Source organism: Camellia sinensis, chromosome 12 (assembly GCF_055761805.1).
Source record: "Camellia sinensis isolate YWXY chromosome 12, ASM5576180v1, whole genome shotgun sequence".
Taxonomy (NCBI): domain Eukaryota; kingdom Viridiplantae; phylum Streptophyta; class Magnoliopsida; order Ericales; family Theaceae; genus Camellia; species Camellia sinensis.
The window spans coordinates 17,632,452-17,658,844 of record NC_138972.1 but is presented as its reverse complement, the minus strand read 5'-3'; the positions used below and the strand labels follow the sequence as shown (position 1 = coordinate 17,658,844).

The 26,393-nt window shown below is 35.5% G+C and overlaps 1 protein-coding gene across 1 annotated transcript; it reads left to right on the top strand.

Moving 5' to 3' along the window:
* Nucleotides 1-3,725: 3,725 nt before the first annotated feature.
* On the top strand, nucleotides 3,726-25,474 carry LOC114315426 (uncharacterized). Its single transcript, XM_082898061.1, has 11 exons — nucleotides 3,726-3,730; nucleotides 5,011-5,092; nucleotides 5,828-6,111; nucleotides 6,242-7,122; nucleotides 7,240-7,423; nucleotides 8,421-9,684; nucleotides 9,773-10,319; nucleotides 10,413-10,536; nucleotides 10,662-10,733; nucleotides 24,477-24,567; nucleotides 25,136-25,474. Exons 1-11 carry the CDS (start codon nucleotides 3,726-3,728, stop codon nucleotides 25,472-25,474), a joined length of 3,873 nt encoding a protein of 1,290 aa, XP_082754187.1.
* Nucleotides 25,475-26,393: the final 919 nt, after the last annotated feature.

Here is a 26,393-nt window from a genome sequence, read left to right as displayed (position 1 = left end):
TTTACATCGTGCCTTCTGTCAATTTTGATTAAACATAGTGCCTTCTCTCATAACTATTAAACATTGAGGAAATGTGTCTCTCATCACCAAATTTCTGTCAATTTTTAATCAGAATTATTGTCAATTTTTTTAATTAAAAAAAACATTAAACAGAAATTGGTATGCTATTAAAAAAAAAAAAAAAGGTTATACACATTGTGTTTACTGTCAACTGTGTATAATAGTTGGTTTGTCAATTATTTAAAAAACATCATGTCAACCAAATTTCTATCAATTTTGATTAAACATTAACCAGAATTATTGTGAACCAAATTTCTCTCAGAACTATTAAACATTGAGGAAATGTCTCTCATCACCAAATTTCTGTCAATTTTTAATCAGAATTATTGCCAATTTTTTTAATCAAAAAAAACATTAAGCAAAAATTATTTTGGAGTACAAGGAATTACTGTCAATTATTTGAACTATTAAGCACAAATTTGGTCCTTACACATAAGGTTGGTCTCAAAATTGTTTGGCTATTATACACAAGAAAAACGTAATAGATCCAAAATTTTCACTAAATCAAGGATGAACAAATTTTTTTACCAAATCTCCAATAATAATACTTTTAATCTTTTCTGATAAAATTTTAAAATAGAGTATGGATAGGAGATGGTTTTCTTTCATAAAAAATAGTATAGAAGAGAGATGGTTTTTAGGATAAGTTTGGAATTTTTTTGAAAAGATTTGAAGAAGACCATGAGAGTAACGATTGGAGTATTCGTATCAGATCAAATTTTTAATCAAATTTTTACTCAAATTTGATGAACAGGGAGAGAGAGAGAGAGAGAGAGAGTAAGTTAAGTAATTTACTAATCATAACCATCATGGTTTCGTTGTCCTGACTCCTTTACTTAGTTATGTGATGATATCTTTTGATGTAATATGGGCTTCTATTCTCCCTTTTATTTATTTATTCCTTCCAAAATAAAAACCTAGGCTTAGGCGCCCATAGGATTGTTTGACAAAAAGGCATTATTCATTTCTATTCAACTTACTAAACCATCAAGCACATCACTATTCATCTCTCTCCCTCTCTACATGCTCAATTTTATTTTTCAAAAATAGATGCAATCAACCATGATTTAGTCACCCTTTTGATGAAAGAACATTTCATTTAGTGGGTCACACATGTGTGCAAGATGATAAATATTGGCACCTTTTTAAAGGATGATAAATATTTTTCATAATTTTTTTTAATATCTAGAGCTCCTAATTAAAAGAAAAATTTCAAAGACTTGGCATTTTAACATTTATGTGTAATATGGCAAGAGAGTTTATGTTTTCTTTTTTCTTTTTTTGGCACCTTTTTAAAGGAGTATAGTATTCTATGTTGTATTTCAAAAAAATCTGTTGAATGTATATATGTGTATATTACTTTAGTTGTCTTTATGAAAAAAAATGTATTAAACTTACAAGTATTTAACTTAACCCAACTATTTAACATTATTTGTTTTGCTTTGAATCAAATTCACCAAGTATTTAACTTAACCCACAAAAATGTATTCAACATTTTATTATAAAAAAATAAAAATAAAAATAAAAATTGTACCATTCAAATATAATATATTTGTTGTGTGATTCTAAAAAGAAATGGACTATTTTTTTTTTCAATTTTTTCTTTTTTTTTGAATATCTAGAGTTCCTAATTGAAAGAAAAATTTGAAACACTTGGCATTTTAACATTTCTGTGTAATATGGCAAGAGAGTATTTTTTTTTTTTTTTTTGAGGGAGTATAGTATTCTATGTTGTATTTCAAAAAATACTGGTTAATGTATATATGTGTGCATTACTTTAGTTGTCTTCATGAAAAAAAATGTATTAAACTTACAAGTATTTAACTTAACACAAGTATTTAACATTATTTGTTTTGCTTTGAATCAAATTCACCAAGTATTTAACTTAACCCACAAAAATGTATTCAACATTTTATTATAAAAAAATAAAAATAAAAATAAAAATTGTACCATTCAAATATAATATATTTGTTGTGTGATTCTAAAAAGAAAGTGATTGTTTTTTTTTCATTTAATTTTTTTTTTTTTTTGAAAGACTTGGCATTTTAACATTTATGTGTAATATGGCAAGAGATTTATGTTGCATTTCAAAAATTCAGGTCAATGCATATGTGTGTATTACTTTAGTTGCTTGATGAAATAATTATTCATTATTGCTTATAAAATGGCTTTCTTATGTGGTGAATTTTTTTTTTGGCATAAATTTATGTTTGGACTTTCCAAATCATAAATGGTGAACTTCAAAATATTTATGATTATAATGGGTTTTAATTTTGGTTTTAATTTCATCTCTATAAAATTGAAGTCAGTTAAGAAAGAGAAAAGTTCAAATTCAGACAATTATTGTGCTCGAGTTTTAATTTATCATTTTAATTTTAATGTGATTGTTAAAAAACATCTATTCTAAATGCTGGGTTGACTCAGAAAATGTGAGTTTGATTATGGGTTTCGCAAAGAATGTAGAGAGACAGAGGGGGAGAGGGAAGGGACTGTTTGTTTGGAGCTATTTAAAAAGAAAGTAAGGGTGATTTATTTATTTGATCTTCCTGCAACAAAAAAATTAAACTAACACTCAGAAAAATTTATTTAACATTTTACTTGCTGTGTAATATATTTATTTAGTTGTACCATTCAAATGTAATATTTATTTGTTGTGTGATTCTAATGTACAGATGATAAATATTTTTCATTTAATTATTTTGTGAATATCTACAGTTCCTAATTAAAAAAAAAAATGAAAGACTTGGCATTTTAACATTTATGTGTAATATGGCAAGAGAGTTTATTTATTTTTATTTTTAAAGGGAATATAATATTCTATGTTGTATTTTAAAAATTCTGGTCAATCCTTATGTGTGTGCGTATTACTTTAGTTGTCTTCATGAAAAAAAATGTATTAAACTTACAAGTATTTAACTTAACGCAAGTATTTAACATAATCCGTTTTGTTTTTAATCAAATTCACCGAGTATTTAACTTAATCCAAAAAAATGTATTTAACATTTTGTTATAAAAAATTAAAAAAAAAATTTGTACCATTCTAAACAGAGAAGGCACGTGCCTCTGATATCTGTTGACCTTTTTCTTTTTCTTAGAAGTTTATATTTTTATTTAAAGCATTTCCTCTTGATTGTAACCCGTTAAGTATTTTCTATTCCTGGTAGTTATTTATTTAAATAAAATTTTGAATTTTATTATTCGAATTTTAAATAACATTTCATTTAAATAACATTTCATTTCCAATTTTTTGCTAATTACTAATTTTATTATTGCTAATTTTTTGTTTCTTTGTGTCTAAAATTATATAACCAAACATTTTTAGGTTGAAGTACAACAGTTATGAACAATATCACTATTTTTGATCAAGTAAGTTTTTTTTCTTCTTTTTTCTCTTCATATAAATTTAAGTATCTCTCTTATAAATTTAAGTACAACAGTTATGGACAATATCACTATTCTAATTATTTTTTTTCCTCATACTTTATAGGTGGGTGGGGACTTACACCGAACCGTAATATCACCTCCTTTTACTAATTTTCTTATTTATGTGTATAAAGTTTTATTTATCACTCTAAAATTTTTGTATGTATAGGTTCGATTTCTTCAAGAAAGAAATGTTAATGTTGTTATTCGCGATGAGCGTGACCTTAATACTATTCGCATTCATGAGGTAAGCCTAAAAGTCGCTTCAACATTGGACATGTATTTTCTTATCATTTTAAAAATAATTTATAAATATATTCTACTTATTTTTTACAGGCAAAGGCAAAGGAAAAAGACAAGGCAATATCAAAGGAAACAAAAAAAGCTATTCCTTATGGCAAAGGAAAGGAAAATGCACATCCCATGGTATGGTTTCTCAACAATTTTTAAAAGTTTCTTTTTCGAATATTATATAGATTTTTTTAGGAATTGCATAGTGTCATATACTATTTTTTATGTACATTTTTCAAAAGTTTCTTTTTCAAAAATTTATTCAATTCTTTTTATTGAATGTGAAATGTTTTTCTGAAGCATGTTAAAGTAAGCATTTGTACAACATGCTAATGCATTTGTATAAACATTAATTTGAATTTTCAATATGTTTGTCTATTTGTATGATAAAAATATGTTGCATTGAGACAATATGTTGCATCTACAACATAGCATAATAAAAATAAAATAGAAGAAAACGAATAAGGAAAATAAGAAGAAAGAACAATTATGTGATGAAAAGGAAACTACATAATATAATTTTTTTTAATTTTTATTTTTCTTATAAGAAGTTCTTAAGGAAAGAAGAAAAAGACAAAAATGCATTTTAATACAACAGAAACAACAAGAAGAGAGAAAAGGAAAGTACAAGACATTACATGCTAATATTCACATTTTACGTACCCAATGATTTAATATTTACCTTTTCAACGTACATTTTGTAAAGAGATGGGTAGTGTCTTAAAATCAATAAGTGCGTGCATAGTGAGTTTGCAGTTTTATGTTTTCAAATTATTTTTCCCTTCCTTTTTAAATTTCATAAATACATGCATTGGTTCTTATATGACTAACAACTTAACCGAGTGAAGAGGAAAAGTTAGTTAAAAGGAAGAAAAATTACATGATGAAAGGGAAGCAAGTTAGTTAATCTTCACATTTTATGCACATTCTTATAGAATATTCTCATTTTAGGCACACAATGATAATGTGTTATCAAAAGCTGCATTAGCCCAACGTGCACGGCGAGAACGTGAAAAAAATCAAAAGCCATGCTCTGCATACCAATTGGGACAACGCCTGCGACGAGAACGAGAAAGAGAAAGATCGAAGGAATGTATTAACCCAAGACAACCTTCTTTAACACCAAATTGGTAAAAAGAAAAAGAATCTTTTACCCAAGACAATTTTGAATTTTTTACTCTTACTATTACCACTTTATTATATAGATTTTAATTTGTTCACAATCTATTTTTGTAGGCCTCCTCCTACAACTCCATGTAGAAATGTTGGTGTGGTCATCCGTGATGAGCACGACCTTAATGTTATCTGTGTTCGTGCGGTAAGTACAAAATCAAGTCAAACATTGTATGTATTTTATTTATATAAGATTATATAAGATTTTTTTTAATCTTTTCAATATTTTATTTATATTTGTTAGGCAAAAGATAAAGAAAAGGTCAACCCAATGTCTAAAGGAAAAGAAAAGATGGCTCCTTCTAGCAAGAGAATGACAAATGCATGTCAAGTGGTATATATTCTTTTTTAAAAATATGATGCAAAACTAATCAAAATTTTGATAGTTAAAATATATGAGTGTGTAAAATGAATTTATTGTTTTATGTTGTTTTTGTAGAATGATTGTAATATGTTTTCCTGTAACTTGCTATTATTTGTATGTATTTTTCAAATTTATTTATTCTTATTTTGCATGGATACATGTGCATTTATAATGTACCATCCATAAGTTGCTACTTATATAGAGAGAATAGGAAAAAAGAAACGAAGAAATAAAGAAAAAATATATAAAGAAAGGAGAAACTAAATAAGATAGGTTTTTAATTCTTATTTAATATATAAAATAGAAAACAAAGAAAGGGAAAGGGAAAGTGAAGAAATAAGAAGATAGAAAGGGAAGAAATAAGAAAAAAAGAAATAAAGATAACACTATTAAAGGTATAAAATAAATAAAATATAAAACAAAATTAAGAGAAAGGGAAGAAATAAGAAGATAGTTTCATTTTAAACACAAAATATTCACATTGTTTGCTTCAATGATAAAATATTTTCTTTTTAGACACAAAATGATAATATAATATCAAAAGCTGCATTGGCCCAACGGGCACGGCGAGAGCGTGAAAAAATTGAATTTCAATGCTTGCAACGAGAGCAAGAGGGATTAGAAGAATGTGTTCAAATAAGACAACGTTCTTTAACACCAATTCGTCGCGATTGCACTCACTTGGAGTGGGAAACAATAACTGAAGATTCTCAGTCGGCACAAAAACGAACAATGGTTACCTATCATCAGACATGTTCGTTTTCTATGCCAAGCACATCTTCAAATTCACAAAGGAATCGGTAAATTACTGTGTCTACTCCTATAAATCGATTTCTTCAAGCACATCTTCAGATTCTCACATCTTCAATACATACTTTTACTCATACCGTTTTGTTTTACAGAATTTTATTTATACACAAATATTTGTAGGTCTACTCCTATAAATCGATTTCTTCAACAAGATCTATGTACTGATGATGAATTAGAAGATCTACCTACAAGTATATCAATTGGCGCCCGGGCACACAAAGATTCTTGCCGCCATTATCTTGGCAAGATGGATGTATTATGTCCTTATTGTTCAGCCTTACATTGGATGGATGAAAAATTGACAAAATCATCTATAAAGCGTCCCTTATTCGGAACTTGCTGTTTGGAAGGGAAGATTAGGCTACCTTTACTTATTACACCCCCTCCACCACTTCAGGCATTGTATGATGGGAATAATGATCAATCAAAATCCTTTCGAAGTTATACTCGAGTGTACAATGCAGCCAATGCTTTTACGAGTCTTGGTGCTACATTGGATCCTAGAGTACTCAGTGGAAGGGGCCCTACATCATTCACAATTCATGGGGAATTGCGACATCGAACAGGATCACTACAACCACAACCAGGGCAGGATGCGAGTTATGCTCAGCTGTATATCTATGACCCTTATTCAGCTTTAGAAATTCGTAATCGTAGAAATCCTAACTTGAGAAGGGATGTTCTCAAAACTATTCAGGATAGTTTGTTGCAAGTCAATGCATTTGTAGATAAATATCGCCAGGCTCATGCCATTTTACATCAATTAGACTCGGCAGGACACAATCTACCTGCTCATCTTCATTACAGTTCAACAACTGATCGACGTCGGTATAACCTACCAACTACAGATGAGATTGCAATTGTAATACCAAGTGATGGAACAGAGGTACATGGAATGAGAGATATTATTTTACATTTCCGAGGAAATAATGAGTTGATGCAAATTAATGAATGTCACCCAGCATACTTGCCATTACATTATGTTCTATTATTTCCATATGGTGAGCTTAGATGGGAACCTGAGTTGAAATTGTGGAATGTTCAGTATGATCGACCTTCAATTGATCGACTTACTCAAATGAATTTTTATAGTTATCATTTGTTTGAACGACCCACAGAGTATTCAACAATTTTGAGAGGTGGGAAACTATTTCAAGAGTTTTTGGTAGATGCTTGGGCTGCAACTGAGCAAAATCGATTGACTTACTACAAGCTTAATCAAGGGAAACTTCGGGCTGAGCTTTACCAAGAGTTGTCAGATATGGATCCAGATTATGTGCGACCTGGACAAATTGGTCAAAGGTTTGTTTTGCCATCTTCATTTACTGGTAGTCCTAGACATATGTTTGAAATCTTTCAAGATTCAATGGCTATCACACGATACAACCAACACCCAGATATTTTTCTTACCATGACTGCAAATCCCAATTGGCCAGAAATTACTTCAGCATTATTACCATATCAAAAACCTATTGATCGTCCTGATTTAATTGCCCGTGTTTTTGAGTTGAAGAGAAAATGTTTGATGAAGGAGATAGAAACAAATAAAGTGTTTGGAAATAAAGTTGCACATGTTTTTACAATTGAATTTCAAAAACGAGGCCTCCCTCATATGCATGCACTTTTATTTCTCAAGGGTCCAGACAAAATTCGGACATGTGCTCAAGTAGACAAATTGGTGTGTGCAGAATTTCCAGACCCAAAAGACGATCCAATGCTTTTTGAAACTATCAAATGTTGTATGGTACATGGACCATGTGGTGCTCGAAATCCGCAAGCACCATGTATGGAAAATGGTAGATGCACTAAGAGATACCCTCGAGCTTTCACAGAAACAACAACTATGGATCAAGATGGATACCCTATCTATCGTCGTCGCAATAATGGTCAAGTACATACTGTAAGAGGGCAAGAAGTTGATAACAGGGATGTCGTACCATACAATGCATATCTTTCAAAACTTTTCAACTGTCATATAAATGTGGAAGTTTGTGCCGGAATGAGATGTGTCAAGTATATACATAAGTACATTTATAAGGGTTATGATCGTACAACGATGGTGTTAGGAATGATAAATGAGATTCAACAATATCTCGATGCAAGGTATATTGGACCTCCAGAAGCTGCTTGGCGAATATTTGGTCATCCTTTGCATGCAGAGATGCCAACAGTTGTATGATTGGCACTTCATTTACCTGGAATGCATCGTGTTGTTTTTAACCCAGAAGAGTCATTACAAACGATTCATTTACCCAGAAGAGTCAACTCTTACTGGCTTTTTTGCATATTGTGCTGCCAGTGAAGATGAATGTCCATTCACTTATCAAGAATTTCCACAACATTTTGTCTGGCTCAAGTCAGAAAAGAGATGGAAATCAAGAGAAAGGGGATATGCAATTGGTAGAATGTACTTTGCTAGCCCTAATTGTGGTGAAAGATTTTATCTACGTTTGTTACTAACCGTTGTCAAAGGACCAAAGTCGTTTCAGTCTTTACGCACAGTCGATAATGTTGTGCATGATACATTTAAATTAGCATGTATTGCAAGGGGGCTTTTAGAAGATGATGAAGAATGGATACAATGCTTGAAAGAGGCTGTAGTCATAAAAACTGGATATCAATTGAGAAGATTGTTTAGTATTATTCTCACCCAGTGCTCTCCACTAAATCCATATGCATTATGGAATCAATTTTCAACGCATATATGTGATGATCTTGCACATAAGATTTGTACATTGTTTGTCATTTCTAAACCAACTGAGGCTCAAATTGAAGATTATGGTCTCCATCTTTTGAATCAAATGCTTCATGAATCAGGCAAAAGTTTAATTGACTTCCCACCCATGCCACAACCTACTGCAAATTGGAGTGCAGTAGTTGGTAATCGATTGATAGTTGAACATCAACAACTGCAGAGTGAGGCAAAACATGCAGATCCACAAATTACTATTGATTGTCTCAATAATGGACAGCGGAATGCTTATAATACAATCACTTCTTCAGTTTTTCAAAATAAAGGAACTGTTTTCTTTCTGAATGGGGGTGCAGGAACAGGGAAAACATTTCTATACAATACGATTGCATTAAAATGTCGTAGCCTTGGGCATATCGTTGTTACTGTGGCTTCGTCTGGAATTGCATCACTGTTACTGGTAGGAGGTCGCACTGCACATTCAACATTTTCCATTCCGTTAGATGTCTTGGAAAATTCACTTTGTGGGTTTAGCAAACAATCATTACAAGCTGAGTTATTTAGAGAAACAAAACTCATAATTTGGGATGAAGTTCCTATGCAACATAGACATTGTGTTGAGGCGGTTGATCGTACATTGAGGGACATTTGTGATAGTGAAAAGCCATTTGGGGGTATTACTGTTGTTCTTGGAGGAGACTTTCGACAAATCTTACCAGTTATACCCAAAGGAGTTCGTGAGCAAATTGTGAATGCATCATTAAGACACTCTGTTCTATGGAAGCATATATATATCTTGACTTTGGATTTGAATATGCGCTTGAATCATGAAGGCCATGAAAATGCTAATTTTGCAAATTTCTTGATGGAGGTAACACTACTTTAACCTGTATTATATAGATTTTAAATTAATAAATTGTGTTTACACTTACTCTTTTATTGATTTCACTTTTTTTTAGATTGGGACCAATCCTCAAGAAATCGTTAACCTTCCATCAACAATACACAAATGTCAAGATTTGAATGAATTACTCTCTACAGTTTATCCACAATTGAATATGATAGAGACGTCAACCCCAACATTTTTAACTGAACGCACAATTCTGTCTGCGCGTAACGATGATGTCAGTGACATTAATACTACTGCGTTGAATATCTTTCCAGGGAGATTATATACTTATCTTGCAGCAGATAAAATGTCTGAAGATAATGAAATTGATCCTACCATTACAAATAGATATCCTAATGAATATTTAAATTCATTGGATCCTCCTGGGTTGCCAACTTTTAAGTTAGAGTTGAAAGTGGGTTGTCCTATAATATTGTTGAGAAACATTGCACCGAAAGATGGACTATGTAATGGTACAAGATTGATGGTTACTAGGTGCGGCACTCGCATAATTGAAGCTCAAATTTTAACTGGAGAAAAGTTTGGCAATTTGGCATTCATACCAAGGATATCTTTGACACCATCTTCTCCAGAAATGCCTTTCCAAATGACAAGACGTCAATTTCCAGTCCGATTGGCATATGCCTTGACCATTAATAAATCTCAAGGTCAATCTGTGAAATTTGTTGGGGTTGATTTGCGTATACCAGTGTTTAGCCATGGGCAATTATATGTGGCATTGTCTAGATGTACATCATTTGATCGTATAAGTATTCTTCCCCCTAAAGATAATTTGGATTCTACTACAAATATTGTTTATCCTGAAGTGTTGCTGTAGTACTCTATGCAGATTAAATGACGTTTTATTAGAAGGTAACCACGTAGATTTATTTCTATTGGTTATATAACTTTTTAAAAAATTTCAATTTAATAATAATTTGAAATTTGGACTTTTGTAGGATTGGACCGAAAAATCTATGGAGCTTAAAAGGAGAAATACGACTACCTTGCTTCGATGGGGATGTAATAAGGTAATTTCAATCTGAAAATATTTTGACATGTATATTTCCAACACATGTACTAATCTATATTTTTTTTGTTTCCACAAATTACCAGATTGTTGTGCATATTCCTCATTGGGGATACATAAAAGTTGATACAAAGACTTTTTGGAAAGTAATGAGGAGGAAGTTTGGGTAAACGCATATTTGAAGACATGTTATTGACACATCTTTTGTAAAGCATACATATTTTTGGTGTATGACAATATAATTTTTTGTGTATGACATGTTAGTGACACATCTTTTGTAAAGCATACATCTTTTGTAAAACTTTAACCCACTTTTTGTAAAGTTTTAACCTACTCTTTTGGTGTATGACAGTATAACTTTATTTCTATTTTTTGTTCAGTGTTTACACTTTTTTTTACTGCCTTTTATATTTTGATATGCAATATAACTTTAAATCTTAAATGTTTGTTTCTTAATTTGCATTAAGATTAGGGAGAGTTGTCATTTTATTTGAGTTTTGTAGAGCGTGTAATACAAGCAAAATATTTCAATATATTTTTTCAGTATCTTTATCAAAAAATGACATAAACTTTATAAATTTCAACATAATACGTATAAATTATAACTGCATTTTAATTTTAAAATTATTTACACCGTGCCTTTAGGCACGGACATACGCTAGTATATATATATATCACTAATCAAAGTTTATAACGCAAAAACTCCTATTAGAATTAGATCATCTCTAAATTTGTCATTATGATTTTTATTGGTGTGGTTGCCTTGATTTCGACTTGTCTAAGTTGAAATATTTTTATATTTTGAAAAAAAAATATCGTTTTTAATTTTGTATATTTTAATGAGTTACAGATTTATTTAGTAACATTTTTCATTAATCTTGTTTAATGAATTGTTTTCAAATTTGTTCGAAAAAATCTAACTCTTTCAATGAGTTAAAAATTTTATTTTTAAGTTTTTGAAAATGGAAATAATTTGAAAACAATATACTTTTTAAATTTGAAATTTTGAAAAAAAAAAAAAGAAAGAAAGAGAAAGAGAAATTGATATCAAAAAATCCAAACAGACCCCCGGGTGGCATTGGAATCTATAGGCCCATTTTGGCATTAAAAAAAAAAAAGAAAAAAGCTACATCTTTTAGTATTTTTCTTATCTTTAGTGATTTTTTTAAATATTTATGTCAATTTTTTTATTTTTTCAATCTATCAAAAGTATAAATTTTTTTAAAAATAAAAATTATTTTTTACTAAAAACAAAAATAAGTTAAAATTAAAAATAAAAAGACCATTACCAAAATACCCCCAAAACTACATGGCGTGGTAAGTGAGGAGTTGAAATCGCGGGTTTAACACGTGCGAAGGTGTGATACCCCCTGTTCCGTAATATATTAATTGGTCCTTGATATGAATGTAATTATGTGTTTTGACATGATTGTGTGCACCATTATGTGGAAATATGTGATTTTGAATTTCTATCTGTTCACCGTAGGAATATTTGTTTGATTATCTACTTTGGAAATTAAATTGAAGGCATTATCGGCCACAAAACCCGAAATTGATTGCGCCATTATGATTAGCGTAATTTTTAGAGCCTACGGTGAAATTTAATTGAAAATTGATTCAGGTCAGATTAAATTGATTTATTTAATGGCTTTGTACTCAAATTGTTAATATTTGTAATTTTGGTTAGTGGGATTTGTTGTGGAAGAGCACTAAACCTCCCATTCCCTCTTGTATCTTCACTTGGGCTGATCAAACTCTAAGAAAGAGAGAGGGACCGGCTGTTAAAGAGAGAGAGAGGAAGAGAATTGTGTAATTTTTTACTCAAGCTTGGGAATTTGAAGTCTAGTTCAAGAATTAACCATAGATTGGACTTCTAGGTAAGCATTGATTCTTGAATTCATAAGTTTAAAGTGTAATCTTGTGTGTTCAAAGTTAATTAATGGTCAAGAGCATGTTTTGAATTTGTTTTGTTGAATTGAAAGACCATATATGCATGCATGCATGTAATTGTTTGGAATTTGCATAATTGAGCTTGAATTACATGATTCATGTTGCAATTTGGTTGAAATCCATGTAAATTTGTAGTTGAAACTCATGTATAATCACCATTGGTATCATCTAAGTTGAGAATGGGAGTTAGACATCACATGCATGTACAATCTATGAAGATAAGAACTTTGAATGCATAAATGTGTATGTTAGAATTGAGTTCGGTGTCAATTTGAGCCATGCATGTGTTAAATCTTTGAAATTGAGCTCCATGATGATGTGTTTTGGTGTTTATACCATGTTAGTGCAAGTATGTGTGGAATTGGAGCTATAAAATGCATGAATTGTTAGTTGAAAGTCGAAATGAAACTCAAAAACGCAATCTGGGATTTCCAGAATTTTGATGTCCGCTCGAGCGGGGTAACTACCGCTCGAGCTGGAAATACGTGCTCCCAGTACTTTTTGCAAGCTTGGTGTCCGCTCGAGCGGGGTAATTCACGCTCGAGCGGGGGAGCTATTTAGACAGGCCTTTCGCTCGAGCGCCCTAATTCACACTCGAGAGTATTTTTGATGCAACTAGTACTTTTGCAGGCCTTACGAGTCCGCTCGAGCGAGTAAGTCCACGCTCGAGCGGGGACCCGGTTTTCTGAAATTTTGTTTACGCGTTCTGTGTTTCGTTTTCCATCCTCTTTCACTTCTAATCCCTCTTAGGCATACTTTGAGCATTGTAATTGAATTAAAGAGATAAGAATGAAGCTTAAAGAGGAAAATGTGAATTAAAGAACAGATTAATTCAATTGTGACCCATATGTGTTATGTGATGTGTAGGGTCAAGCTCCAGGGCAAATCCACAAGCCGATCACTGTGAGTATTATCTGAAATACATATTGTTGTCCAATTGCTTACTTCTATGTAAGTTTTGTAAAGTTCATTAATTTTGAATGGTGGACAAGTTTGAAAGGCTTAAATGCCAGTTTATTATGACAAGTTTGAGAGGCTTAAATGCCAGTCTGACATAACAAGTTTGAAAGGCTTAAATGCCAGTTTATTATGACAAGTTTGAGAGGCTTAAATGCCAGTTTGACATAACAAGTTTGAAAGGCTTAAATGCCAGTTTGATATGACAAGTTTGAAAGGCTTAAATGCCAGTTTGATATGACAAGTTTGAAAGGCTTAAATGCCAGTTTGATATGACAAGTTTGGAAGGGCCGTGTCACGACCCAAACCCGCCCCTATGGGTTTAGCATCGTAACCGGCCAGTAATCCAAGATTACCGAAGACCTGCTTAACAGTAATACAGTAAAACAGAGTACAGGGGCATGGCGGAAGCCAAAATAGTAAATAAACAATGTCCAATGAGCTGTGACAGTCTGTATGCAAAAAGACTTTTCATTCAAATATATACAGTCGGACAAAACAGTATGTACATATATACAATCATTCAGTTCAGGGACCTAATCCCTATTAAACAGTACAGTACAGTAAACAAAACAGTTACAGAGACAGAAGGGGGACCTAAAACACCCCTAAGCCATAACTTGACGGGCTCGGAACCTCGCAGTGAGGCATAGTGGTTGGCTTGACAAAACTGGAGCTTACCCCGACGCATCTAACCACGGTCTAGTGCCTGTACACCTACATATATATATAAGCAGTGAGCTAAAGCCCAGTGAATAACGTAATGCGTAAAGAGGTTAAGAATGAATGTCCTTACAGTAATGAAAACAGTTCGTTAATTCAGTATATCAATCATTCAGTCATATGTGGTACATCCACTAGCATAACAGTACAGTAAACAGTAGGTCTTAAAAGACCGAACAGTAAATGATGGCCATCAATCAGTAACAGTAGTGGCTCCAACAAGGGAACCGACAGAGATCTCTGTAACAGTAACAGTAAACAGTAGTTGCTAAGGATGCCACAATACAATTCAGAATATAGGACATACATTAATTCAATTAACAGTATCAGTTCAGAAAGCAGTACAGTTCAATTGTTCAGAAGATAATCATTTTGAACATATCTTTACACAGTTGTTACTCACAGAGTTCTGGGCTACAGTAAAGCTAGTGCGCGTCCCCAGTCGCCAACCCTACACAGTTACAGATTGAACACACACTAAGCTACACAGTTGGGAAAGATAATAACTTAATCCCTAATTTGCCTCGGTGTGTTCTACATCTATATCCTCATTAAGGTGTCTTAAACTAGGCCTAAGAATGCTTAGGATGGGATGAGAATGCAAAGACGCATTCAGAAAACATTTTCAGAATTTTCAGAAAACAGGGGTCGCGCTCGAGCGTAGGTTACTTCGCTCGAGCGGACATGCAGACAAAGGTTTCCGCTCGAATGCAGATTTACCCGCTCGAGCGTTCTGCAAAATAGTCAAAAGTGCTGGATAAGTGAAAATCACGCTCGATTGAGCGCTCGACACCCGCTCGAGCATGAGACACAATGTCCCGCTCGAGTGTCAATTATTCCGCTCGAGCGGACTTCAATACAGTGCAAAGTACTGGGAGCACGAATTTCACGCTCGAGCGCCAGTCACCCCGCTCGAGCGTGAGTTCAAAATCTGGAATTCCCAGATTTGAACCTCAAGCTCAAATTCAACTTTAAAAGCATAAATTTCGATCCTCTTGGGCCAATTTTCCAGAAAACATCCCAAAACTCATAGTTTAACATGATTCCAAAGCTCAATTGTAAAATCAAAGCCCAAGGGTGTTTCAAACAACTCAACTCAAACCAATTTTTCATGAACATGCTACAACCAAGACATGCATGAAATCCAAATCATTTCAAAGCTTCAATTTTCATGCTCTAATGAGCCAATTGTTCCAAAAACAAGACAAAATCATGGACTTAAGCTTAATTATGAACATGCATGTGACAATTCGCCATGAAAACAACTTAAAATTCATCAATACAACCATGCATCCATGGAATGAGCTCCAATTCAACACTATTGAACCAATTCTTGACTTAATTCTTTAAACTACCATGATCTATGCTAGAAGGAACTTAAATGCACAAGAAGGAGGATGTAATTCATACCTAGGTTCCTCAATTACAAGTCTAGAGGCTCAATTATGCACTTAAGCTTTCAATTTCCCTAAGCCTCCAAGCAAAATCAAGATGAAAACAAGTTGAACCCACTTCTCTCACTCTCCCTCACTCTCTAGCCGGTTATACACTCAACAAGGCTGATGAAATGTGTTTGTGTCAAAAGTATGCAAGCCTCTAAATGTGTGAGATAGTGGCCACTAAGTGGCATTTTGGCAATTAAGTCCACCTAATGCAATTTAGCTTAATTTAATCTAGTTTAATCATGCCTAATCAGTTTTCAGATAATTACACCATTAAATCACATAAATTCTACTGATCATGGAACACTAATCAATTTTCGGTTCGGCCGCCGATAAGGCCTTCAATTCGCAATTTAAACACAAAAACATGAACAGATAATTGAACGACAAACAGATAGACATACAAGTAAACAGGTATACTTAATCAATTCAGTCCCAGATTTCAGTCAATCAGTTCAGCACTTCAATCAATTCAGTTACCAATCATAATCAGTCTCAGTTTAGCAGTAATCAGTGGTTAATCGGTAAACAGTGACAAGGGTTGTTACAGTCTCCCCTTCTTAAAAAGAGTTTGGTCCTCTAAACTCGAGTTACCTTCGTTTTGGAAGAAAACAGGATTCAGTGGAAACAGTTCAGGATATCTTTTAGCCATGTCATCTTCCCTCTCCCAAGTGGCATACACGCCACCATGGTTTTGCCAGTCAACTTTCACTAACGGGATCTCTTTGTTTCTCAATTTCTTGATCCGTCTGTTTACAATCTGAATAGGTTGTTCCCCGTAAGTGTAGTTATCACTCAGCACTACACGAGTAGGCTCTATTACATGGAAAGGATCCCGGAGGTAGTCTCTCAACATAGAAATGTGGAAGACGTTGTGCATATGCTCCATCTCAGGAGAAAGCGCAACTTGATACGCCACCGGATTGATTTTCTCAATAATCTCATATGGTCCGACGTATCTCAGCGCTAACTTGCCTTTGACTCCAAAGCGAGTCTGGCCTTTCATCGGTGTCACTTTCACAAACACGTGATCACTCACTTCGTATTCTCTATCCCGTCTTCTGATATCAGCATAACTTTTTTGTCTGCTCTGTGCGGTTTTCAGTCTCTGTTGTATCAGTTTCATTTTCTCAGTCGTTTCGTATACAATCTCGAGCCCAAGCAAAGGCCCATCTCCAACTTCTGCCCAGTAAATCGGAGATCTACATTTTCTGCCATACAATGCCTCAAAAGGCGTCATACCAATACTTGAATGATAACTGTTGTTGTAGGCGAATTCAGCCAAAGGAAAATGGCTTTCCCAGTTTCCCTGGAAATCATGGACACACATTCTCAGTAAATCCTCCAGAGTCTGGATGGTCCTTTCTGACTGGCCATCGGTCTGAGGATGATAAGCACTACTTAGTCTCAATTCGGTACCCAATGCAGTCTGTAAGCTTTGCCAAAATCTCGATGTAAACTTCGAATCCCTGTCAGAAACAATGGATACAGGCACTCCATGTAGTCGAACAATTTCATCAATATAGAGTATAGCCAATTTGTCCGCATTATAAATTGTCTTAACAGGTAAGAAGTGAGCAGATTTAGTCAGTCTATCAACGATAACCCAAATTGAGTCCATACCTTTACTGGAGCGAGGCAATCCCACAATAAATCCATGGTGATATGTTCCCATTTCCACTCCGGTATCGGTAAGGGCTGCAATAAGCCTGCGGGTCGTTGATGTTCGGCTTTGACTTGTTGGCAATGAAGACATTTCGACACAAAATCAGTAATTTCTTTTTTCATTCCCGGCCACCAGAAATTCAGTTTCAGGTCTTGGTACATTTTCATATTCCCTGGATGGATAGAAAATTTTGAATTGTGGCCCTCTTGTAGAACCTTTCTTTTCAATTCAGTATCATTTGGTACACACAGTCTTTCTTGAAATTTCAGTACATTATTTTCAAATTTGAAACCCAGTCTTGGTTTAGTTTCCCTTTCTTCGATGATCTTCTTCAAGAAGTCATCCAGTTGTTGTTTCTCTTTAATCTCTTCAATCAGTGCTGGTTGAGCAGAAATAGCAGCTAAGGTTCCACTTTGTTCTCGTAAAACGATTTCAATTTCAGATTTTTCAAGGTCACAAAGCAATTCCTTCTGCCCGGTGAGCAAACAGGCTAAATTTTCGATCGATTTCCGGCTCAGTGCATCGACAACGGTGTTGGCTTTTCCCGGATGGTACAAAATCTGTAGGTCATAGTCTTTAATCAGTTCTAGCCATCTCCGCTGTCTCAAGTTCAGTTCTTTCTGTGTGAAGAAATATTTCAGACGCTTGTGGTCAGTATATACTTCACATGTCGCCCCATACAGATAGTGACGCCAGATTTTCAGTGCAAATACTACTGCAGCAAGTTCCAGATCATGGGTCGGGTAGTTCTTTTCATGCGGTCTCAGTTGTCGGGAAGCATAAGCAATAACTCTCCCATTCTGCATTAAAACACATCCCAAACCCTTATGAGAAGCATCACTAAATACAGTAAAACCATCCGTACCTGAAGGTAGGGTAAGAATCGGTGCAGTTACAAGTCGAGTTTTTAACTCTTAGAATGCTGATTCCCTTTGGTCAGTCCAGTCAAATGACATCCCCTTCTGAGTTAACTAAGTCAACGGTAAGGCAATTTTGGAGAAATCTTTGACAAATCTTCTGTAATATCTAGCCAAACCCAAAAAGCTTCGGACTTCTGTCACATTTGTTGGTCTAGGCCAGTTTACTACAGCTTCAATTTTCTGCGGATCAACAGAAATTCCATCTTTGCTAACAACATGCCCCAAAAACATAACATGATCGAGCCAAAATTCGCATTTAGATAGTTTAGCATAAAATTTCTGTTCTCTTAGGGTCTGTAGGGCAAGTCTCAGATGATGTTCATGTTCTTCTATACTTTTGGAGTAAATTAGTATGTCATCAATGAATACTACAATAAAGTCATCAAGGTATGGTTTAAAGATTCTGTTCATGAGGTCCATAAATGCAGCAGGTGCATTGGTAACTCCGAAAGGCATAACTAAAAATTCGTAATGTCCATACCTCGTTCAAAAAGCAGTTTTGTCAATGTCTTCTGGTTTAACTTTCAACTGATGGTATCCTGATCTGAGGTCGATCTTAGAGAACACTTGAGCACCTTGTAACTGATCAAATAAGTCATCAATACATGGCAATGGGTATTTATTTTTCACAGTTACCTTGTTCAATTCACAGTAGTCGATACACAGTCTCAGTGAGCCGTCCTTCTTCTTCACAAATAAAACAGGAGCGCCCCATGGTGAAGTGCTAGGCCTGATGAACTTCTTATCTAGCAGTTCTTGCAGTTGCACTTTCAATTCCTTCAGTTCAGTTAGAGCCATTCGGTAAGGAGCTTTAGATACTGGCTGTGTTCCTAGAATCACATCAACGGTAAATTCAATCTCCCTGTCAATCAAATCCCCTGGCAGATTATCTGGAAAAAATCTGGGAATTCTCTGACTATAGGAATACTGTTCACGTTAGCATTATCATCAGTAGATACAGTCAATACAGAACACAGATATCCCTTACACTCCTTTCTAATCAATTTAACAACTTTCACAGATGAAATGAAATACGGAGGAGGTACTACTCCAACCCCATTAAACACAAATTCGGGTAAACCTGGTGGACGGAAAACTACTTGTTTCATTACACAGTCTATGGTAGCATGGTATTTCGTTAACCAGTCCATTCCCAATATTACATCAAAATGATCAATGTTCAGGGGCAATAAGTCAATAAACAAATGTGCACCTCCAACAATAATTTCACAAGCAGGGTACATATATGCACAGGTCATAGATCCCCCAATGAGTGATGATACAGCTAACAGATAATTCATGGGTTCTAATGGTCTATTCAGTTTTCGCGAAAAAGCATGCGACACATATGAATGCGTAAACCCCGAATCAATCAGTACATAAGCATTTTGAGTACAAATAGAGAGAATACTTGACACAACGGTCTCGGTATTCTGCACGTCTCCCGGTACTAGGGCGAACACTCGGCCCTGCCTCATGGGCTCTTTCCCGGTAGCTTTGGGGTTCGATTTTGGTGCAACAGTTGATGCTGCCACGCTTGGTGCAGCTTTACTACTGGCTTGTGAAGCAGAGGGGCAGTCTTTAACCATATGGCCCACCTTGCCACACCTGTAACAGGCTCCAGATATTTTGTAACAGACCCCTTTGTGCTTCTTGCCACACTCAGAGCAGGGTGGTATGAAACCACTCCCTTGGCTGGGGCTAGTTGTTGACCCCGTATTCTGTTTCTTGTTCAATGGGTTATGCTTGCCTTTCTTGAATTTAAAACCCTGCCTTTTACCACGCCATTCAGACGCTGGTGTTTCAGTTTTCAGTGCCTCGATGTTCGATTCAGCCATCACGGCTCGGTCAAGAACATTTACATAATTCGGTAATTTCAGAACATTTATTATGTCGAGTATTGCAACATTAAGGCCGCCTCCAAACTTTCTGGCCTTCTTGTAGTCAGTGTCAACCATATGTGGTGCATATCTAGCAAGCTCGGTGAACTTCGTTTCATATTCAGCAACGGACATTGTGCCCTGTCTCAGCTATTCAAATTCAGTACTTTTCTGTCCCTAACACACTGAGGGAAGTACTTTTCAAAGAAGGCTCCTTTGAATTGAGCCCAAGTCATACCAGTATTGTCATTACGGATAAGCATCCACCACCTTCTAGCTTCTTCTTGCAGAGTAAAGGTGGCCAATAGCACTTTATGTGCTTCGGAGCACGGAAAGACCTCAAACAATTTTTCTGTCTCGAGAACCCATGCTTCAGCTTTTAACGGTTCAAGGCCTCCCTGGAAAGATGGCGGTTTCATTTTGCTGAACTTATGGGTGAGAGCAATTATGTCCCCATCATTAACATTCACATTCTGCTCCGGCTGTACCGGAGGAGGAGGTGGGGGCTGTTGATTCTGTTGTTGATCTAGTCTCTCAGTTATTAGTTCCATCATTCTTTCCAGCCTTGCCATTCTTGCCTCAGAGGATGAGGATTCAAATTCATTTGCAGTTCTCGCATTATCTATTTCACTATAGGCAGTTATAGCAGTTATCAACATAGGCAGTCATTTGTTTAAACAGATTAACACATTAGCATACATTCAGTCATGTCATAGCCACACACTTATCATGCTCATGTAATGCCCTAATCGCTTTTCTAGGACATCCTATAGCTCATTGGGACACGTGTGTGCAGTATAACTCGTGGTAAGTATCGCTCTGATACCACTCTGTCACGATCTAAACCCGCCCCTATGGGTTTAGCACCGTAACCACCCAGTAATCCAAGATTACCGAAGGCCTGCTTAACAGTAATACAGTAAAACAGAGTACAAGGGCATGGCAGAAGCCAAAACAGTAAATAAACAATGTTTAATGAGCTGTGACAGTTTGTATGCAAAAAGACTTTTCATTCAAATATATACAGTCGGACAAAACAGTATGTACATATATACAATCATTCAGTTCAGGGACCTAATCCCTATTAAACAGTACAGTACAGTAAACAAAACAGTTACAGAGACAGAAGAGGGAACTAAAACACCCCTAAGCCATAACTTGACGGGCTCGGAACCTCGCAGTGAGGCATAGTGGTTGGCTTGACAAAACTGGAGCTTACCCCGACGTTTCTAACCACGGTCTGGTGCCTGTACACCTACATATATATATAAGCAGTGAGCTAAAGCCCAGTGAATAACGTAATGCGTAAAGAGGTTAAGAATGAATGTCCTTACAGTAATGAAAACAGTTTGTTAATTCAGTATATCAGTCATTCAGTCATATGTGGTACATCCATTAGCATAACAGTACAGTAAACAGTAGGTCTTAAAAGACCGAACAGTAAATGATGGCCATCAATCAGTAACAGTAGTGGCTCCAACAAGGGAACCGACAGAGATCTCTGTAACAGTAACAGTAAACAGTAGTTGCTAAGGATGCCACAATACAGTTCAGAATATAGGACATACATTAATTCAATTAACAGTATCAGTTCAGAAAGCAGTACAGTTCAATTGTTCAGAAGATAATCATTTTGAACATATCTTTACACAGTTGTTACTCACAGAGTTCTGGGCTACAGTAAAGCTAGTGCATGTCCCCAGTCGCCAACCCTACACAGTTACAGATTGAACACACGCTAAGCTACACAGTTGGGAAAGATAATAACTTAATCCCTAATTTGCCTCGGTGTGTTCTACATCTATATCCTCATTAAGGTGTCTTAAACTAGGCCTAAGAATGCTTAGGATGGGATGAGGATGCAAAGACGCATTCAGAAAACATTTTCAGAATTTTCAGAAAACAGGGGTCACGCTCGAGCGTAGGTTACTCCGCTTGAGCGGACATGCAGACAAAGGTTTCCGCTCGAGCACAGACTTACCTGCTCGAGCATTCTGCAAAATAGTCAAAAGTGCTGGATAAGTGAAAATCACGCTCAATTGGGCGCTCGACACCCGCTCGAGCATGAGACACAATGTCCCACTCGAGCGTCAATTATTCTGCTCGAGTGGACTTCAAAACAGTGCAAAGTACTGGGAGCACGAATTTCACGCTCGAGCGCCAGTCACCCCGCTCGAGCGTGAGTTCAAAATCTGGAATTCCCAGATTTGAACCTCAAGCTCAAATTCAACTTTTAAAGCATAAATTTCGATCCTCTTGGGCCAATTTTTCAGAAAACATCCCAAAACTCATAGTTTAACATGATTCCAAAGCTCAATTGTAAAGTCAAAGCCCAAGGGTGTTTCAAACAACTCAACTCAAACCAATTTTTCATGAACATGCTACAACCAAGACATGCATGAAATCCAAATCATTTCAAAGCTTCAATTTCATGCTCTAATGAGCCAATTGTTCCAAAAACAAGACGAAATCATGGACTTAAGCTTAATTATGAACATGCATGTGACAATTCGCCATGAAAACAACTTAAAATTCATAATACAACCATGCATCCATGGAATGAGCTCCAATTCAACACTATTGAACCAATTCTTGACTTAATTCTTTAAACTACCATGATCTATGCTAGAAGGAACTTAAATACACAAGAAGGAGGATGTAATTCATACCTAGGTTCCTCAATTACAAGTCTAGAGGCTCAATTATGCACTTAAGCTTTCAATTTCCCTAAGCCTCCAAGCAAAATCAAGATGAAAACAAGTTGAACCCACTTCTCTCACTCTCCCTCACTCTCTAGCCGGTTATACACTCAACAAGGCTGATGAAATGTGTTTGTGTCAAAAGTATGCAAGCCTCTAAATGTGTGAGATAGTGGCCACTAAGTGGCATTTTGGCAATTAAGTCCACCTAATGCAATTTAGCTTAATTTAATCTAGTTTAATCATGCCTAATCAGTTTTTAGATAATTACACCATTAAATCACATAAATTCTACTGATCATGGAACACTAATCAATTTCCGGTTCGGCCGCCGATAAGGCCTTCAATTCGCAATTTAAACACAAAAACATGAACAGATAATTGAACGACAAACAGATAGACATACAAGTAAACGTGTATACTTAATCAATTCAGTCCTAGATTTCAGTCAATCAGTTCAGTACTTCAATCAATTCAGTTACCAATCATAATCAGTCTCAGTTTAGCCGTAATCAGTGGTTAATCGGTAAACAGTGACGAGGGTTGTTACAGGCCGAAAGGCAAGTCTGATACGAAAGTTTGATAAGGCCAAAAAGGCCAGTCTGATATAAACATTCGAAAAGGGCCAAAGGCCAGTTTGACATGAATGAATTGGGCCAAAGGCCGTCTGTTGTATAATGTTCCAATGTATTTTCTTTATTTGATATTATTCACTGGGCTTCCGTTCACGCTCATTCATGTGTTTATAGGTGAGCCAAGAGAGGTCCAGACCCAGCCCCAGTCCCAGTAAAGTCTGTATGGATCAATCGAGTTTTGGAAAGTCAACCTATGTGTCTCACGCATGAGACTCGCCTTCACCTTTGTTATTTTGTTTTATGTTGTCACGTTGGCGGAGCCTTTGTATATGTCTGTATATAGTTCATGGGTTGACTTAGTTTTAGATGATCTTGTCTGTACAGAACTTTTTGATACTTTAATTCTGTTGTGAGTTATTAATGTTTATATGTATGACTTGTTTGACGTGCCATGTAAGCACAGCTCTAAGGACAAAGTTTTTAAATCGCTTCCGTTTGGCCCCCATTAACTCCGTTAAAATACATTTGGTTTGGTTTGAGACCGTAGGTAATCTCACAATTACTGGCCGGTTATGTCCTTAACCCACGGAGCGGGTTCGGGTCATGACAGAAGGTCCGACCACAGTCCTTGCACGCTTGACCCGGGTTCTTCGGTCAAGCAACAGAAGCCAAGTGTAGAATTAAATTAAAAAAAAAGGTGGAAGAGAGAGAGAGAGAGAGAGAGAGAGAGAGAGAGAGAGATAGAGAGAGAGGTAGATAGAGACAGAGCAAATATCTGTAGAGTAAAGTTTGGTGTATTCTACCAGATTCATCAGACCCCCTACACACTCACCACCCACTAGCTACCTTCGTTTTTCTCTCTCTAACCCTTTTCTCTTTTCTCTCTCTAGAACGCTTTATCTTTGCTTTTATCTTTTTCTCTCACTCCCTAGATTCCACAGAAGCAACTTCCATTGTTGTAATCTTATCAACAATTCACCCACCGCTTCAATGAATCCCTCTGAATCTTCATTACACACTCAGGTAGATCTCTCTCTCTCTCTCTCTCTCTCTCTCTCTTAATAATATAAACACATTTGTGTATGTGTATGGTTGCGATTTAGGGACAGGTTGTGTGTACCTAACATTGTCGAATTAAGGAAAGTGATTATGGACGATGCCCATAGGTCCCCATAAACCATTCACCTTAGTGGAACTAAGATATATTGTAAACTGAAGAGGATGTTTTGGTGGGAAGGTATGAAGAAGGACGTAGGAGAGTATGTTTCTCGATGATATGTGTGTCAACATGTTAAGACAGAACACCAACAACCGTTTGGACTTTTGTAGCCTCTTGAGATCCTTACTTGGAAATGGAAGTACATCTCTATGGACTTCATGGATGGATTGTCATAGTGGCAATGAATCTATTTGGGTGATAGTGGATCGACTCACCAAGTTTTCTCATTTTATTCCTATCTATGTTCACCGAACTACGGATAAACTAGCTAGGTTGTATATTTAAGAGGTGGTGCGACTTCATGGCACGCCAGTTTGTATAGTTTCGGATCGTGATTCGTTGTTTGTGGTAAAGTTTTGGAAGAGTTTTCAGCATGCTTTGGGTGCTAAGTTAGACCTGAGCACGATTTATCATTCTCAGACGGATAGGCAAATTGAGCGGGTAAATCAGATCTTGGAAGATATGTCGAGAGCTTGTGTTCTCGATCTTGGTGGTAGATGGGAAGAACACTTGTCACTGGTGAAGTTTGCTTATAACAATAACTATCACTCAACTATCGGGATGGCACATTTTGAGGTTTTGTATGAGAGGCCATGTCGATTACCTGCTTGTTGGATGGAGGTAGGAGATGCGCCATTGTTAGGGTCAGAGTTGGTGAGAGAGACCACAGAGAAGGTGAATATTATTCAAGAACGTATTAAGACTGCATAGAGTCGTTAGAAGAGTTACGCTAATAGAAAACATAAGGGAGTTGCGTTGAAAATTGGAGAGTTTGTGTTTTTGAAGGTCTTGCCAATGAAGGGTATCATGTGGTTCGGAAAGAAGGGAAAGTTGACACCTAGATTTGTGGGACCATACGAGATCATTGAAAGGATTGGTAATATGACTTACAAATTAGCCCTATCACCTGCTTTAGCTATGATTCACAACGTATTTCATGTGATGATCTCACGTATGTGGTGCGGCCAGTTACTATTCTAGACCGGGATGTAAAGCAGTTTATGGTACAAGAAAGTGAACTTGGTGAAAGTGTAATGGAGCGAGGATGAGAATGATATCACTTGAGAATTGGAAGAGAAAGTTCGGCGTATGCACCCAGAGTTTTTTGCTTAGTACTCTTTTCTATCGAATCTCGAGACGAGATTCTTTTGAGGTGTGTATATTGTAGCGACCCTAATTTTTCTTAAGTCATTATTTATTATTATTATGTTTATTACTTTATTTTATTTTTGGCTTTATTAATTGTGTGGATACATGAGAATTTAATGTGTTATTTAATTAATTTAATGTGATATTTAATTATATATAATTAATCCGAATATATATATATATATATATTTATAAACTATTATATATATTGATGTTATATAGTATATTTATATATGTTGTATTTATATAATAAAATATAATATAATAGTGATTAGGTTATAATCTGAAGAGGCAAAGAAAAGAAAGCCCAGAGAGAGAGAGAGAGAGAGAGAGAGAGAGAGAGAAAAGCGAGACTTCACTTGATTAAAGTAAGCCTATTGGAAGAAGGTTGCTTTGACTCTCTGGTTGATGCGTTGGAGCCAAAGAGAGACGGTGGAGAGAAAGAGGAGATGAGAAAAAAAGAGTTAGGGTTTTATTTTGG

What these genes read in the sequence shown, in the direction of transcription:
- LOC114315426 (XM_082898061.1), top strand. An exon ending in ATGTTATCTGTGTTCGTGCG is followed by an intron (nt 5,093 to 5,827) that starts GTAAGTACAAAA and finishes TTTTCTTTTTAG; the next exon opens with ACACAAAATGATAATATAAT. An exon ending in TCAAATTCACAAAGGAATCG is followed by an intron (nt 6,112 to 6,241) that starts GTAAATTACTGT and finishes AAATATTTGTAG; the next exon opens with GTCTACTCCTATAAATCGAT.